This window comes from Podarcis tiliguerta (assembly GCF_965153285.1).
Source record: "Podarcis tiliguerta genome assembly, chromosome: 12".
In the NCBI taxonomy this organism is placed as follows: Eukaryota; Metazoa; Chordata; class Lepidosauria; order Squamata; family Lacertidae; genus Podarcis; species Podarcis tiliguerta.
In genome coordinates this window covers 58626034-58643165 of record NC_139545.1, presented here as the reverse complement: position 1 = coordinate 58643165, position 17132 = coordinate 58626034, and the positions used below count along the sequence as shown (strand labels likewise).

Below are 17132 nucleotides of genomic sequence, written 5' to 3'. Positions count from 1 at the left end.
CTTTGAACTGTTGCCTTCGGGCAGAAGATATAGGACAATGAAAACACGAACCACACGCCTTCTGAATAGTTTCTATCCAAGAGCTCTGATTGCACTAAACAATGATCTCAGGGCCAGTTGTAAGAAATAGCAAGCAGGGAGTAGGAAGGAATGAGATAGGGTTTAGGTCACGATATGCTTTTAATAGGTCATGTTATATTCTGGATTATGTATGTTTTATAGATTATGTCTGAATGGGATGAGAGTGTTGGAGGTACGTGCAAATGTGTATGTGAAGCCGGTCTTTGGGTGGGTGTTTGATTTTCGTTGTTGTGTATACTGTGTATATATGGACAATGACAAATAAATTTCTATTCTATTCTATTCTATAAACGAGGGAGCCCAGGGATACTGCAGCCTGACCTCCTTGGCGCCTAAAACTGAGGCGAGGCTCAGATTTCGAAAGGCGGGCAGTTGGGAAAAGGCGGGAAAAGTCGTTGCCCTCCGAGCCGCTGAGGGGAAGCAGCAGCGGGGGGAGGGGCTCCTCCTCGCTTGTCCCTCAGAGACGCGGAGAGACACAACGGGGACCCTCTTGTGAGGGGAGCAGAAAGGAGGGCTCTCAGACAAAGGGGCGGCAGGGGGGTCTCTCTCACAGCCCCATTGCGTTCCTCTCATGGTGGAAGGCATTGGAGAAAGAAGCGAGCATGCCTGCCTTCAAAGACTGAGGTTCTGTTTCAACCTCTGCTTGCAAAAGGTTTCAACCGACACCCAAAAGAAGGGGGTCCCTTCGGAGAATGGTTGATCTTGACAACCTGAGTTGTTTCAGGTCTCACAACAGATGAGACAAAGCAGATGTTGGACACGACAAGTGGGAATACTCCCTCAGAGGCTCCTTTCCTTGCTGATGTTACAACTAAAGGAAGAACGTGTCAGAAGTCGGTGGTTTGCCTTGAAAGAGGGACAGATTTACAGTTAAGAGGTGACTCGAGATAACAAGGAGAAATAGCAGGTGGCAGCTGAAGAATGAGTGCGCATGCTCTAACGCTTCATGAATATTACAGAACACACCTCTGTGGGAGAAATGGCTAATTTGAATGATCAGGTAATGTATATAACAGGTGGGGGGACATATTAAGGAGCAAAAATGAAGAAGGCCTTGCGGGAAGCCTGTAAAGTGCAATTTCTTAACTAATAGGAATTAGAGGAGGGATATTCGGACGGTCTTAGGTTAAAAATGATCTGTGATGTGAACTGGAATGCGCACTCCCTCTTTTCAGCATGAGCTGGGGGGTATTTGCCCGTGCAGTACTGTGACTCCTTCTTTCACAGAGACATCTGAATCCCTCTGGGAAAGAGCCCCTGGACAGTTTTTGTCTAACAGCCCCCCCCCCCATAAAAGCCCCACAGGCAGGCATGGAAGCGCAGGAAGGTGGGGGTGCATGTTGATAAGGGGGGCAGCCCCTCACCATGGGACTCTCCCTCCTGACTCCCAACACCAGTTCAAAGCAAGAGGGACACCTGCCATCCTTTCCCTGGGTTTCCAGCCAGAAAACCAGTTTATACTGGGCTCCCAGAACCATCTGACCCCATTTCCCACCCCAGAGCGGGGCTGCACCAATCAGAAGCCTCTGCATTGGACAGCTGGCCAATCTGCTTTCTTCGCCCACTTTCCTGAGGGAGTTTTCCTCCTGAGTTTCCCTCTTGGCTGCTCCCCTTTCCAGCTTCTCCTTCATTTCTCCTTCATTCTCTTCCTGTTCCTCTTTCCCCCATTGTTTTGGGGGTCAGCTGGGTTCCCCCCACCCCATGGCCAGGCAGGCCCAGGGGGAGCCCACAGCGGCGGCAGGGCCAGGATATGGCATTTCCCGCCCTTTTCTGAAACTGGCAGGAACACCATGTTGTATCTTCTGGAGGCCCCAGCCGCTCCCAGAGATGCCATGGCTCCCCCGTGGGCCACATGGGTCCCACACTCTCTGGGTTTCTCCTCCTGGCTGAAGGAGGGTGGCACCTTTGGGTGCCAGCACTCATGGGGTATCCTCAGCTGCCTTCCTGCCATGATGGCATTGCCTCCACAGGGCGGCCTCTTTCCTCGCCATGTTTGCCCAACAGAGGAGGCCTCTCCATTGGGAGAGGCCAGGCAAGCGGCCTCAGAAGAGGAAGCCATTTTGGAGAAGAAACGAGCTTGGCTGTTGTCTGCTGAGGGTCTCCTGCCTTTCTTCCAAGGCTTCTTGGGGGCTGCAATGGCCAGAGGAAGAGACAGCCGCCCCCCAGCCTGAATCCCCTGCAGGGCCCTGGGGAGCAACCAGAGCCTACATCAGTTTCCTTTCCTAAGGCCTTGGAGGAACCTTGGGGTGCGGACGGAGGAACCCCAAATGGAGATCAGGCTCCTGAAAATGGGGAAAGGAACTTTATATGGCCTCTGTTAAAGAAAACTCTGGGTTGAGAGATTACTTAGCAACCCAGCTCGTTGGGGTACAAGTCCCCCACTGGTCCATGCGGTCAGTAAAAGAAGGAAATTCCAGCCAAGTAATTTGGAGCAAAACAGCAGTCAGTAGACTTAGATCCTTTATTGTTGCGCAACAGGTTCAAATAGCAGTATGAACTCTGAGCATGGGGCGACATTAACTTTTAAAACTTTCACACCATATCCCAGAATATCCACCCTCCCTTCCCCACAGGTGGGCGGGGTTTGCAGCACCGAGCGGGGCTCACCTGGGTGGGTGCCACCTACCTGCTTGATCCAGCCTTTGACCTGCCCTTGGCCAGGGAGGACAATGGACGGCCGGCCGGGGGTGGGCCTAAGGCCAAAAAAAAAGAGGATGACTCTGTTGCTCAAGCCTCTTTTGCTGTTCTTCCTTTCAAGATCAGGATCAATATCAGAAGCGTGTCCAGGCGGCTGGATTGAGGTAAGTAGCCGGCCTTCTTGCCTGGATGGGGGGGGGGGGAGAGATTTGGCCCCTCTGCCAGGCTAGGCCGCATTTTTGGCGTGCTCGGTTGGGCACGTTGCGGCCTTTTCGGCTTTTTGTCCGCAGCGTGGGAGGGAGCTTGACTGCTCTGCCACTGGCTGCTGGCCTGAGCCCCAGCGGGGCTTCTAGTGCGGCCTGCTCGCCTTTTGCGGCGGCGGGAGAGGCATCGCTTACCGCCGGCCCAGGGCCCCTGCTGACCCGGGAGGACATCGCGGGCCCGGCTAGGCCACAAACACGGCCTGATTGCCTTTTGCGGCAGGAGGGGGGGATCATCAATACATTGCACAGAATCATCAATACATCGTTGCTACATCGCTAAAATGTCAGAAGGGGGAGGGTTACACAATATTAGCATTGGCAAATGTGTCTGGACAACACCCAAGTATAAGATTAGCATAGGCAAGCATGTCTTAAGTACCCACCACCCAAAAGTACAACAGAACCTCCTTTGCATGTCTGGAACCTGAGGCAAGTCCGGTGATGAGATCTGGTATCCCTGGGAGAACAATGAGCCCAGCAATTGTCACCTCTGGGCATTTCCTGGGTTAGGAGGTGTGTATACATATCTTCTGGGTTAGGAGGTGTGTATACAGCAGCCACGAAATTAAGAGACGCCTGCTTCTTGGGAGGAAAGCAATGACAAACCTAGACAGCATCTTAAAAAGCAGAGACATCACCTTGCCGACAAAGGTCCATATAGTTAAAGCCAGTACTGGTTTTCCCAGTAGTGATGTATGGAAGTGAGAGCTGGACCATAAAGAAGGCTGATCGCCGAAGAATTGACGCTTTTGAATTATGGTGCTGGAGGAGACTCTTGAGAGTCCCATGGACTGCAAGATCAAATGCTTCCATTCTTCAGGAAATCAGCCCTGAGTGCTCACTGGAAGGACAGATCGTGAAGCTGAGGCTCCAATACTTTGGCCACCTCATGAGAAGAGAAGACTCCCTGGAAAAGACCCTGATGTTGGGAAAGATGGAGGGCACAAGGAGAAGGGGACGACAGAGGACAAGATGGTTAGACAGTGTTCTCGAAGCTACAAACATGAATCTGACCAAACTGCGGGTGGCAGTGGAAGACAGGAGTGCCTGGCGTGCTCTGGTCCATGGGGTCACGAAGAGTCGGACACGACTGAACGACTCAACAACAACAACATACATGTCTTCACACTTGGAGAGGTGGCAGGGGAAAGAGTCCTTTTTCCAAGGGCAATGAAATGGATGAAACTGGCAAAGGAGGTAATTTTATATTTTTAAAGCTAAGTATCTTCCCTGAGCTGTCAAGTTGAAAGGATAAATTCAGGCAGAATATTTGTAACATTTAACAATTTTAATGATGTGCCCCCCCCCCCGGTCATTTCCATCACACATTTTTCCAGAATAGTCTAGGAATTGCCTCCAAGGTCCAGGGACTGATCTGCCCTGGCTTCCTTCTCGGAGGTCCCTTCCGAAGGTCTCCATGGAGGGGAAGCATCCCTGAGGCCTGCATTCGAGGCCAATGCTTTCGCCTTTCAGGCTCCGGCCACCTTCTCTGCAGTGTATATATGTGAGCTGTAGAGATGGGATCACATGCAGACATCCCCAAATTTCATAAGGATCCTGTGAAAAAGATGGGTTCTGCTTTGGAATAATGCCCCCCCAACCACCTGTAAAATGAACTTCACAGTATGAAAAAAATATGTTTTAAAATTTGTCGCTGATTCATTTTTTGAATTGTTGTTCCTACCAAAAATTTTAGTGTTTCAGTCTCCTTATAAATCATTTTCATATTTATTTATTTATTTATTTATTTCAGTCATGTGTATGTAGGAGAAATTCAAAAAGAGAATCCTAGACTGGAGGTTACCCGCAGAAAACCAAAAGAAAAGGAGGAAGTGTCCAAGTGGAAAGATAGGCCTTTATTGAATACAATTGTGCCTGCAAAGAACCACATCCCAAAAAGTGTTGCCACAGAAACTCGGGAGCTAAAGATGCTCTTCTGGCAGAGGGGTAAAATGTCATGGCTAAAGTCTTGAGGACAGAAACCGGAAAATACTGGAAAATACATTCAAAGCAGTGATACGGTTTCTGACCTGTATGAGTTCTTAGATGGGAAGTGAGACTATCCTTTCGATTGAACCTCATCCCACATTCCAAACACTGATTGGGTTTCTTCCCGGTATGAATTCTTTGATGGGAAGTGAGACTGGAACTGTGACAAAAGCTCTTTCCACACTCATGGCATTGAAAAGATTTCTCCCCTGTATGAATTCTTTGATGGCTAGTGAGCTTAGCCCCCACCCGGAAGCTTCATTTAGTCTCCATCTTCTCTGTGTTAATTGTTCCCTTTACTGAATAGTGGTCTTAGATTGTTCTCAGTTGTATTTCCACTTTCGAACAAAAGAGCCAGTTCTTTTGTTGCCCACACCGATCTCTTCTACTTGTTGAGTTTTAAGCATTATAATAAAATGTATATTCCTTGTCTAATGGATGTTTGTCTCCATAAGTCCACTCATTTGTTGTCATCTACAAAAAGGAATTAGGCATTTCCCCCTCCTTTTGTGTCCAATTTCTATATTATCCTGCCTAACCTAATGAAACGGCCCCATTTAGATCTCCCATTAACATTATATTCCCTATAAAGTTTATATCCCCTTTATAAAGTTCAGATGTCCTCTCTTTGGGAGCATATATTCCCAAAATTATCCATCGCTGCCCTCTGACAAAGAAATGACCAGTCCATAATTTTAACGGTAGGTTTATTGTAGCTGTGAGAGACAGAACAACAACAAGAAAACCCCCAGAAACCCAGAAGACAAAACATACCATAAAATTAAGGATGGCTTATTTCTTTGTCAGAGGGCAAACTGGCAAATTTAGCAGGGGATCAAATACTCACCCCCTCCTCCCTGTAACTCCTGACCACTTTTGTCCTTTATTATGGTAATTTTTGCCCGAAATGTTCCTATCATATCTCCAATTTTCTTGAACAGATCTTTGGTGTTTCCCATTCAACTGTGTTTGGTATGGGTTGTTTAATAATTTTTGCTTTATTACTTTTCTTTTTTGGTCTTCCCTCTGCATGAATTCTTTGATGGGAAGTGAGACCGCTACTGTGACTGAAGCTCTTCCCACATTCTAGGCATGGATATGGTTTCTCCCCTGTATGAATTCTTTGATGTGAAGTGAGACTGTGACTGAGACTGAAGCTTTTCCCACATTCCAGGCATTGAAAGGGTTTCTCCCCTGTATGAATTCTTTGATGGGAAGTGAGATCACCTCTCTGACGAAAGCTCTTTCCACATTCCAAGCACTGATATGGTTTCTGCCCTGTATGAATTCTTTGATGGCAAGTGAGGTTGGAACTCTGAGAAAAGCTCTTTCCACACTCATGGCATTGAAAAGGTTTCTCCCCTGTATGAATTCTTTGATGGGAAGTGAGACTATCCTTCTGATTGAACCTCATCCCACATTCCAAGCACTGATAGGGTTTCTTCCCAGTATGAATTCTTTGATGGGAAGTGAGACTGGAACTCTGACGAAAGCTCTTTTCACACTCATGGCATTGAAAAGGTTTCTCCCCTGTATGAATTCTTTGATGGGAAGAGAGCTTAGACCTATCCCTGAAGCTCTTTCCACATTCCAGGCACTGATAGGGTTTCTCACCTGTATGAATTCTAAGATGGGAAGTGAGACTATGGCTGAGACTGAAGCTCTTTCCACATTCGAAGCACTGATAGGGTTTCTCCCCTGTATGAATTCTTTGATGGGAAGTGAGATGTGCACTTTGACTAAAGCTCTTTCCACATTCTAAGCACTGATAGGGTTTCTCCCCTGTATGAATTCTTTTATGGAATGTGAGACTCAGCCGGATACGAAAGCTCTTTCCACACTCATGGCATTGAAAAGGTTTCTCCCCTCTATGAATTATTTGATGGCTTGTGAGCTTAATCTCCTTCCGGAAGCTCTTTCCACATTCCAAACACTGATATGTTTTCTCCCCTGTATGAATCCTTTGATGTGAAGTGAGACTACCCTTCTGGCTGAAGCTTTTTGCACATTCTGTGCACTTATAAGGTTTCTCTCCAGTATGAATTCTTTGATGGGAAGAGAGCGTTGCCCCCTCCTTGAAGCTCTTTCCACATTCGAAGCACTGATAGGGTTTCTCCCCCGTATGAATTCTTTGATGAGAACTGAGATGGGAACTTTTTCTGAAGCTCTTTCCACATTCGAAGCACTGATAGGGTTTCTCCCCCGTATGAATTCTTTGATGGGAAGTGAGATGATCCTTCCGATTGAAGCTCTTTCCACACTGCAAGCAATGATAGGGTTTCTCCCCCGTATGAATTCTTTGATGGGAAGTGAGGTGGTGGCTGTAACTAAAGCTCCTTCCACATTCCATGCAGTTATAGGGTTTCTCTCCTGTATGAATTCTATGATGGGAAGAGAGACTGCCCTTCCGAGTGAAACTCTTTCCACATTCTCTGCACTGATACAATTTCTCCCTACTCTTTGTTCTTTCATGTGAAGTGAAGCCATCCCTCCTAACGAAGCTCTTTCTTTGATGGGAGGTGTACTGGGAGCTCTGACGGATGTTCTGTCCACACTCTGAATATTTATATGACTTCTCTGCTATGTGGATTCTGTTCTGGTCCCCCTTGTGCTTCTCTTCCAATTCTTCACCATCTGCAATGAAAAGAGAAGCTAATTAGAGCCTCGGAAAGAAATGGCGCTCCAGATTATTGAACAAAGTCCCCCGTCCCCCCGCGAGACTTGAGAGTGCTGTTTCAGCCTCAAACAGACATCCTTGGAGTCTAACTTAATGTCATTGTCGATGTGTGGCATCTTTGACCCCCCCCCCCCAGCATTTGTGCATGCCTGCGGGGCACCTGACTCTTGAAACCAGTGGGGCCACACTGCCAGCATACTGTGACAGGTGCGCATATGACACAGAAGCATCAAATCCAACACCTGACCCCCCCCCCAAGCAATGCACTGCCATGTTAGTGTAAGTCATGCAAACTCTGCATCGCTGTCCTGGACCCAAACCCCACTCAGAGTGAAGGCGACATGGTTCACATCCGTTATTGAACAAAGTTAATAAATGCTTGTGATAGAGGAAGAACTGGAGAGAGTCAGGTGTGAGGCCTTACTATAGTTTTCACTGCCTTTGTTTATTAGTATTAACTGACATATTGCTTGGCTTTAATCTGGGATATATTTTGTTTGGCTCAATCCTGGAATCCACCCCATCTCCGAGGTCAGTCAAATGCAAACAGAGGCCAAAACAACAGACCTCACAGAAGTTATTTCAACTTCCCTAAAAGCCAATATTGAAGAAGGCCTGGAGGTTCAGACAAGTCTGGTCCTTGTTTAAAAAGGCATGACTAGATGGAGAACATTCACAGAGGAAAGAGTTGATATCCCTCCATTCAGGGTTCACAGTGGGGATGTTAGAATCCCAGACGCTGTTGGTCTCCCTCCAAACAGTGGAGGTTCAGGCAGGCAGGTTCAGACAGGCAGGTGGAGGAGCCTGAAAAGGTGCTCCCCTTCTCCATCTCCATCCGCCTGTCTGCCTCCCCTCACCCCCAAGCTGAACAAGCCCCAATACCTCTCCAGCTCCATCCATCCACGTCACCAGATCTCTCAGAGTTCTCTGGGAGGGAACGCTCGGAGGTTGTGGGGAGGGATGCGGAAGACAACCTGACCAGGTCAACCGTCCATCTTCCCCCTTCCATCCTCGCTAGCTTTGCAGGATCCGTCTCTTTCATCCTTCCTGAGGAGTCGAGGAGCCTGGGAGAGAGGAAGAAGCAAAGGGAGCCTCAGAGGTCCTGCAGGGATTCTCCTGCCCTAGATATTCCCCTGCCCCTGGAGAAGTACAAATGGGGCAGCCCCTTCCCAACAGAAGCCCTTTTTCTAAACATCTCCAGTGGTTCCAATTTCACCTGGTTGCTCCTCACTCCACTTCCTAAGGCTGGCGTGGCCTGCACATTAGTGACAAGAGAGTAGATCCTATTCAACTCAGTGTGGCTTATGGACAGAACTTGGTGGCAAAACCAGTCACCACCCTGTCCCCAATCCTAAAAACTGCAACCGCAGAGCATGGGCAGAAAATCGACAAGTAGCTATTACATGTAGGTGTCCCCATGCTAGGTGCTTTGTATGGAGAGCCCAGTTCACACTCTTTGAGTTCTCTCATTGCAAGCCAGGCAGATGTTGTGGCCCTATTTGCCTCTGTCAGGGGTTGCATGGGGACCAAATCTGTATGTGGAAGCAGAGGAGCTGGTGACGCCACATTTTTAAAATATCATGAGACGAATACACCACTCCTCCTTAAATATTGTCTGTGTTTATACACCATCTTCGCAAGTCTCCAGTCTCAAAATGTGGCCCCCACCCTGGCATGGGAGCCATCAAAGTATAGATCTTCCACATGTCCTAAATCTGTAGTGTTCTTAAGAACACCAGGCATTTATACCCTTTAAATCTCCAGAGGTGAGCTTTACACTCCTCTTGTGACAAGATTCCCAAAGGCTGAGGGTAGCTTGATAGAACTAGCCTCTTTTGAGACCACCAATTTCCATTTTTTGTTTATCAAAACCCACAGACGCTCTGCTAGATTTTTTTCAGAAGGTTTTACAAGTACCTTTCAGGATGGTTAGAATTTTATTACAGTCAACGAAGAAGGATTTTATGCGTTCCATGTCCTCTGTTAATAGTACAAGCCACCCAGTGACTGATAATCCCTCCTCATTTGTCCCATAGGGTTGGGAGAATGAGTCTTTTATCCTTGTTTAGCATTTCCTGAGGATAGATCTGAAATTTGCTTTCACATTAGGGGGTTTCTTTGCATGCCCAGTTTTCCTTGACCCAAAGCTCCCTAAAAAGGAAGCAGCGCCTGGATCCAAAGAAAGAAGAGAGCTGCAGACCTCATGCAAACTCGCCCCCTCCCTGGCTTGGCAGAGAGGACAAGGGGGGATCCTCTGCTTCCTAACTTGGAGGTCTCCCCCCACCAGGCATGATCAGAACAGGGACCCCCATGTATCCTCCCTGCACCCCTGGGACCCCCTTCTTCCTAGGACACCCTAAGGGGGACAAGAAGGGAGACTCACCAGATTCCAGGAGGGACACCGAGGAAGCTTTTGCCAAGGAGAGAGAAGAAAGCAATCTCCTCTCTGCCTATAGGAAGAGATGTGGGAGGGAGGGAATTTAGCCATGGAGGACCTTCTTGGTTTCTGTTTCTGCCACTGTGCTCAAAGCTCGGAGTCACAAGACTCTGTTTTGCATACCAGACATTCCAGGCTGTTGGAAGTCTCACAGAAGACGGATGTGATGTTACTGGTTTCCTGTTCCTTTGTTTTCTAGTTGTCTCTCTGCTCTCACAGAGAGGATGTTTCTTTTTCTGTCTGCTTAGCTAGAAATAAAACTCTTTGCAATGTAGCTCGTATTTCTCGTCCCTTCCGCATGCTGCTTTGATACTCTGCTGAATGGGGAACGTACCTGGAGCCTCCTCAAAGGCTCAGGTTGTTAATCATCGGTGGAGGACTCGACCGGAGGATGAGCTTTTCCAGCTCGATTGTAGCGGAGATTCCAACAGACATTCTCTTGCCCTCCACTTCTGTCACCAAACCGTGGTAACTTTGTTGTTTTGAAATCCGGAGAGACAAGTAATATTCCGCATGCTAAAGGACTTTCAATGAGATAAACTTACCACGGTTTGGTGACCTAAATGGTGTCACGAACAGGATGGAGACAGTAACTCAAACATCAGCAGACACTTGTTATTACTCAGTCTTGGATTTGGCAAACTGTTTTTTTGCATTACCTTTGACCTAAAGAGAGTAGAGCTAGATTTGAGGGAAAGGAAATACGTTCACTCGATTGCCCCAGGGATTTCACAATGCCCCAGCAATAGCATATTCTTATGTAACAAAGATGTTAGATGATCTGGGGCCTGAAGATAGACCCCATGAAACTTCTTATGTAGATGACATCCTGGTGGTGGCTAAAACAATGGAAGAGATAGAAGAACCAGGAGAGTGCTGGCATTAATAAGGGACACTGGGTTTAAAGTAAACCTGGAAAAGGCTCAGATTGCAAAACAACAGGTAAAATATCTGGGAATTTGCCTAGAAAGTGGAGGCAGAGTAACTGAGTAAAATACAATAAAAGGCTTATGTAATACAGGTGAGCCCAAAAATCTAAAGGAATTAAGGATGTTGCTTTGAGCTTTTGGATTTGTGTAACCCCATGTTCCAGCTTATGCAGAGTTAACTAAACCAATGTACCGGGTATTGAAAAAGGGAGTGGAATGGAAATGGGACGGGCAATGTAAAAATAAAATAAAATTTGAAGAATTAAAATTGTGGGTAAAAAGAAGCATAAAACTTTGGCAGCCTAAAAACGAACTAATGTTTTACATATGTCCTTATTGGACAAATGAGACCGTGGCAGCAGGACTGTATCAAAAAAATGAAGAGAAAAAATTGCAGCCCATAGCTTATGCGAGTAGACTGTTGGAGGACCCTTTAAAGAAATACAATGAGTGCAAAAAAGCAGCAGCCACAATCATGTGGGCTCTAGAGGAGTGGGAGTATTTAATAGAAATATCCCCAGTTACGGTACAAAGTACTCATGGAGTGCTAAAATACATATTACAAGGGAAAATGCCAGGTGTCAGCTCAACAAAAATAAATCAGTGGACAGTATTCTTGAATCAAAAGGGTGTGGGACATATCCTGATTTGAGGTTAGCAGTAATAAGAGGCACAGGGCACCATATGTGCATAGAAGAAAATGTGGACTTGAAAAGAAGAAAAATAGGATTAGATCAGCTAAGCATAATAATTATAATAATCATAATAATTTATTTATACCACGCCCTCCCCAGCCAAGGCCGGGCTCAGAGCGGCTTACAAGCAATAATAAAAACAAGTTGAATGATTACAACTTAAAAACAAAATTAAAATACAACATTAAAATACTGGAACATTAAAATATTAAAATGTAGCCTCCTCGCAGGAGGAGAAGGAAAAGAAAAAAGAAAGAGAGGGAGGGAATCAAATTGGCTCCAAGCTAAAGGCCAGGCGGAACAACTCTGTCTTACAGGCCCTGCGGAAAGAAATCAGATCCTGCAGGGCCCTGGTCTCATGAGGCAGAGCGTTCCACCAGGCCAGAGCCAGTGTTGAGAAGGCCCTGGCTCTGGTTGAAGCCAATCTAACTTCCTTAGGGCCTGGGACTACTAGGGTGTTGTTATTTATGGACCTTGAGGCTCTCCGTGGGGCATACCAGGAGAGGCGGTCCTGTAGGTATGAGGGTCCTAGGCCGTGAAGGGCTTTAAAGGTCAAAAGCAGCACCTTGAACCTGACCCTGTACTCCACCGGGAGCCAGTGCAGCTTGAAAAGCACTGGGTGAATATGCTCCCATGGCAGAGACCCCGTGAGGAGCCTCGCTGCAGCAATCTGCACCCGCTGGAGTTTCAGGGACAGCTTCAAGGGCAGCCCCGCGTAGAGCGAATTACAGTAGTCAAGCCTGGAGATGACCATCGCATGGATCACTGTGGCCAGGTCGGGGTAAGATGTGTTCTTTACTGATGGAGGCTCGTGGTATGAAGCAAGAATGAGACAAACAGCTTGGCATGGTTTAATCCCACATGGCAAAAAGAGAATGGGATTAGTAGAAAATTCGTTTGGAGCACAAGAGGCTGAGGTTCAGGCTGTCTTAGAAGTTTTGATGTTCCTAAAAAAACATCAAGAGGGTGAGACATATATAGTAATGGGCAGTGAATATGTATATAGAGGAGTAACAGAATATTTGAATTTGGGGGCAAAAGGTGAATTTAAAAACACTGATAGAAATGAATTGAAAACACAAAGTGCAGTGGAAACAGACATGGGAACTGTTAAAAGAAAATGAGAAGGGGAAAAAATTGCTTGGATAAAAGCACACCCCAAAGAAGTAACAAATTGGTTACAGGAAGGGAACCAATATGCAGATCAGCTAGTGAAGAAAACAAAACAAGAAGTAAAAATGCTAAAAGAAAGGCAAGATCATACTGATCAGTACCAGCTTGTGTTAACGGCTATAAGAAGCAGTCCAACGGGAAAATATGGGTACAGTCCATATGAGATTCTGCATGGAAACAGAATGAATTTAGGATTCCCTCATGAATTTGAAGAAAGTAGAGAGGAACAGTGGATGGAAATCCTAAAACAAAGGGGAAAGTATAGACAACTTATAAAAGAAATGTTACAGGTGGAGGAACAGATTAAACCACAACTCAGTAATGAAATGATACCCATTGGAAGTGAAGTAGAGTATTTACATTTGGGACCAAAAGAGCATGCCTTGAGACCAAAGTGGAAAGGTCCATTTGTGGTCATGGATTCTATTTACCCTGTAAGTTATTTGATTAACATGGGAGAAAAACAGAAATGGGTACACCGGAATCAGATAAAATTGTGGAAAGCCGCACAAGCGTAACTGTGCTTTATCTTTACAGGAATGGAGTGGCTGATATATGCATTTGGAATTCTGTTATTTTTATTGATCCTTGGACTACTATATCAGTGTGAAGGAGACAAGTGTGGAATACTTATACCCTACGCTGGAGCTGCAACCCCAGAGTCGGCCACGACTGGACCTAATGGTCAGGGGTCCCTTTACCTTTACGCTGAACAACAACAGGAAGAAATTGAGTTAAAACAAATTTTGAACAAGAAAATGTTATGGGCGGGCCCATACGCATAGAACCTTTAAAAGTGACCTGAACCTTAAAGGAAGCAAAATGATTTCAAATTCACACTGCAGCGGAAGGATAATAGGACTATTCCTATTAATAAGCATGGTAGGCTGGTGTCCATTTGTGGAAGAAAACGAAACTTATGTGAATAAGAAATGCAAATGCATTATAGTTCTAGAAGATGACCAACAGGACAATGTAACTTTTTGGTACGATAAAACACAAAAGCTTTTGGAGCAGTGTGTAGGTCTAACAATACAGCCATGCTCACAATACAGTGGTGCCCCGCAAGACGAATCACTCGCAAGACGGAAAACCCGCTAGACGAAAGGGTTTTCCGTTTTGGAGGTGCTTCGCAGGACGAATTTGCTATGGGCTTGCTTCGCAAGACGAAAATGCCTTGCGATTCCTGTTTTTTCCCCCCTCCCCCCTTTTCCCCAAGCCCCTAAACCGCTTAACAGCTGATCGCTAAGCCGCTTATCAGCTGATCTAAGCCACTAATAGCCTTTTAGCAGCTAATCCGCTAATCCCTTAAGCCTTTACTAGCCACTAATAGCCTTTTAGCAGCTAATCCGCTAATCCCTTAAGCCTTTAATAGCCGCTAAACCACTAATAGCGCTAATCCGCTAATGGGCTTGCTTCGCAAGACGAAAAAACCGCAAGACGAAGAGACTCGCGGAACGGATTCTTTTCGTCTTGCGAGGCACCACTGTACATAAGTGAATTGACATTGTTGGAAGACTAGGTTTGTGGTTTAACTGGATAAAAAGTTTGAATATAATTTAGATGCCAATTGGATAAAAAGTTTTAGTAATTTAATAAAAAGGTATGAAAAATATGAGAACCCAGAGACTATAGAAACCCGGTTACTGGATGGAAACCTCATAATGGTGACCCCCACAGTAGAAGTAGCAACTTTAAAAAAGAGAGTTGGTAAATGAAACAGATAAAGAACCAGTTGTGAAGGTTCTGGTTTCTAAACAATGAAATCATAGCCTACCAGGATGGGAAAGACCACAATATAAACGCGCATTTATACATTCTAGATCTAATTGTACCAACTACAGTTTAATTGCAATGCAAACGGTTTTGTTAAATTTAATTGTAGGATACATATACAAATGATCCTCATGCAAGGAATGTTGAAAAATAACACAGAAGGAAAATGTAAAGATCCCAATACTAACAAAGCACGAAAATTAGGTTATGCAATGTTTCAGATAGCCAAAGTAACCAAGGGCATTCATAACCCCCCCCCCATCAATTATGAAACTATGGCATAAACCAGAGGAAGCCATAGTTAACCCAAAACTGCACAAGTGGAACATTAAATTAAATTTAACATATTTCAATGTGTCCAAATATAAACCAAATTGTGTAAAATATACCAACCCCTTGCTAAAACTTATTAAAGGAAAAAGTGAAATTTGGAAAAGAAGTAAGAGAGATCTGATGGATATAATATTGGGGAGGAACTGGAACTGGGGTGGGTGTGGCAAACTATTGGGACATAGAGAAGAATGCCAACAAATTGCCAACATTAGGAGGATTACAATGGAAAGTGTTAAAGATGATGGGGAATGATTTCGAATCTAGCTATCGCTTGCATTTGTTGTCAGCAACTTTGACAGAACAAGTCTTTGAACATTTGAATAAAACATTGTGGGCTATAACAGATTCCCAAAACCAAACTTTAGAAGAAGTATCAAACACTGTGTCATCTTTAACAATACAGATGATGCTACAAAGATGGAAGACTAGACTGGCGTGTTTCTCCTTCGGAAAGGGATGGGTGGCCTGGTGACTCCCAAGGCTATTGGCTTGTTTTCTACCAGCAGAAGCAGCGGCAGAGAAACTCCAGGAAGGAGGAACATCCTTGAAAGCTCACTCTGGGATCAGAGAGATAAAAGTTGGCAGACCTGCCACCCATAGCCCCCTCCTTCTCCTCCCTGCATTGCCTCACCCCCTTCAGGACAAGATCTTGGGGTCCTTAAAGCGGCTTTCCATCCTCTCCTCTTTGTTGTTGTTTAGTCGTGTCCGCCTCTTCGTGACCCCATGGACCAGGGCACGCCAGGCCCTCCTGTCTTCCACTGCCTCCCTCATGTTTGTAGCTTCGAGAACACTGTCCCACCATCTCATCCTCTGTCGTCCCCTTCTCCTTGTGCCCTCCATCTTTCCCAACATCAGGGTCTTTTCCAGGGAGTCTTCTCTTCTCCTGAGGTGGCCAAAGTATTGGAGCCTCAACTTCAGGATCTGTCCTTCCAGTGAGCCCTCAGGACTGATTTCCTTCAGAATGGAGAGGTTTGATCTTCTTGCAGTCCATGGGACTCTCAAGAGTCTCCTCCAGCACCAGAATTCAGAAATCCTCTCCTCTGGCTTTCTCCTTTTCTCCACGGAGAGCAGCAGCCCAGAAGGAGCCCCAGGCGATGCACCTGCCCAGAGAGACCTGAGCTGATCTGGAAGAGGATCTGGCAGGGGGAAAGGCTCTGCCAGGAGCCAAGGAGGGCCTGGCAGGGGCTCCCCCATTGCAAGGGGGATTCTGGGCATGCCCTCCCTCCCTCCCTCCCAAAGAGGAAGCAGCGCCTGGGTGCAAAGGAAGAGCAGAGCTGGAGACCTCCCGAAAACTCGCCCCCTCCCTGGCTTGGCAGAGAGGAATTGGGAGCAGGACGCTCTTCTCCCAGACTTGGGGGGGGGGTCTCCCCCTGCAATTCAGAAGCAGAACACACAGCCCTGGGACCCCCTTCTCCCATGGGCACCCCAAGGGGGAAGAGAGAGGAGACTCACCGGATTATTCCCAGAAGGGAAACCGAGGCAGCTCGTGGAGGAAACCAGAGATACCGGAAGGGACTGCGCATGGCGGGGGGGGGGGGGGAGCTGCTTGGAGGACCTGCCCCCTGCTGTCTCTACTTCCTGTCCTCTCTAGGACTCCAGCTCCGTCTAACCCTTCGCAGCTCTGCGCTCCCCCTCTCTCCCCGAATCGGATGTCCAGGGCATGTGCAGAGTGCTCTGTGATTCTCGGCTCAGAGGCCATCGAGACAGCAGCCTCGTACCTGCCCCCAAATGGGTGGGGTATAAATAATAAACTAAAATTCTTCTTCTTCACCTGTTCACTAGCAGACTGAAAGTCTGTTGCAATATTAGGAGGGTACTTGAGAGAGACACCTGTCCCTTTGGAGCAAATGGCTCCGTACCTAAAGCAGGAGATTCTCGATCTCCGGGCCGTGGGTTCGATTCCTGCCTTGCAGGGGGTTGGACTGGATGACCCTTGGGGTCCCTTCCAACTCGACAATTCGAGGAGGAGGCGGCGGCGGGGAGATCGCCCCCTTTGTCGTATTTACTCCCCTTGCAACACTGGGGGAAGGCAGAAACTCAGCAGGTGCAGCTCCTTTCCTTGCAGGGAGAGGAAGGGGCTGGCGGGGGAAACTTCTCCGGTGGGATTTTTGCCTGTCGCAAAGCCAGGGGGAGAGTTGCTGG

General features: G+C 46.7%; 2 protein-coding genes across 5 annotated transcripts in view; both read right to left on the bottom strand.

Annotated features, from left to right (window-relative positions):
• LOC310660977 (uncharacterized protein) overlaps positions 1 to 17132 on the bottom strand; it is a 776342-nt gene that overhangs the window by 105636 nt on the left and 653574 nt on the right. The gene's annotated exons all lie outside the window — the stretch shown is intronic.
• LOC310660895 (uncharacterized protein) lies at positions 5742 to 16517 on the bottom strand. Of its 3 annotated transcripts, XM_083406377.1 has the most exons (4): positions 16443 to 16517; positions 10050 to 10097; positions 8530 to 8711; positions 5742 to 7604 (listed from the first exon to the last, which is right to left on the bottom strand). In XM_083406377.1, exons 1-4 carry the CDS (start codon positions 16511 to 16513, stop codon positions 5887 to 5889), a joined length of 2019 nt encoding a protein of 672 aa, XP_083262503.1. In that variant the 5' UTR covers positions 16514 to 16517; the 3' UTR covers positions 5742 to 5886. The 3 variants fall into 3 exon arrangements, with proteins under 3 accessions (XP_083262503.1, XP_083262504.1, XP_083262505.1); XM_083406378.1 differs by lacking the exon at positions 10050 to 10097; XM_083406379.1 differs by lacking the exons at positions 10050 to 10097; positions 16443 to 16517 and adding an exon at positions 9051 to 9667.

Excerpts from the sequence above, each read along its gene's own strand:
- LOC310660895 (XM_083406377.1), bottom strand. The coding sequence starts at position 16,513 with ATGCGCAGTCCCTTCCGGTATCTCTGGTTTCCTCCACGAGCTGCCTCG. Across the intron at positions 8,712-10,049 it reads CCTTGGCAAAAGCTTCCTCG|GCTCCTCGACTCCTCAGGAA; the intron begins GTGTCCCTCCTG and ends CCTCTCTCCCAG. Across the intron at positions 7,605-8,529 it reads GGATGGATGGAGCTGGAGAG|ATGGTGAAGAATTGGAAGAG; the intron begins GTATTGGGGCTT and ends TTTTCATTGCAG.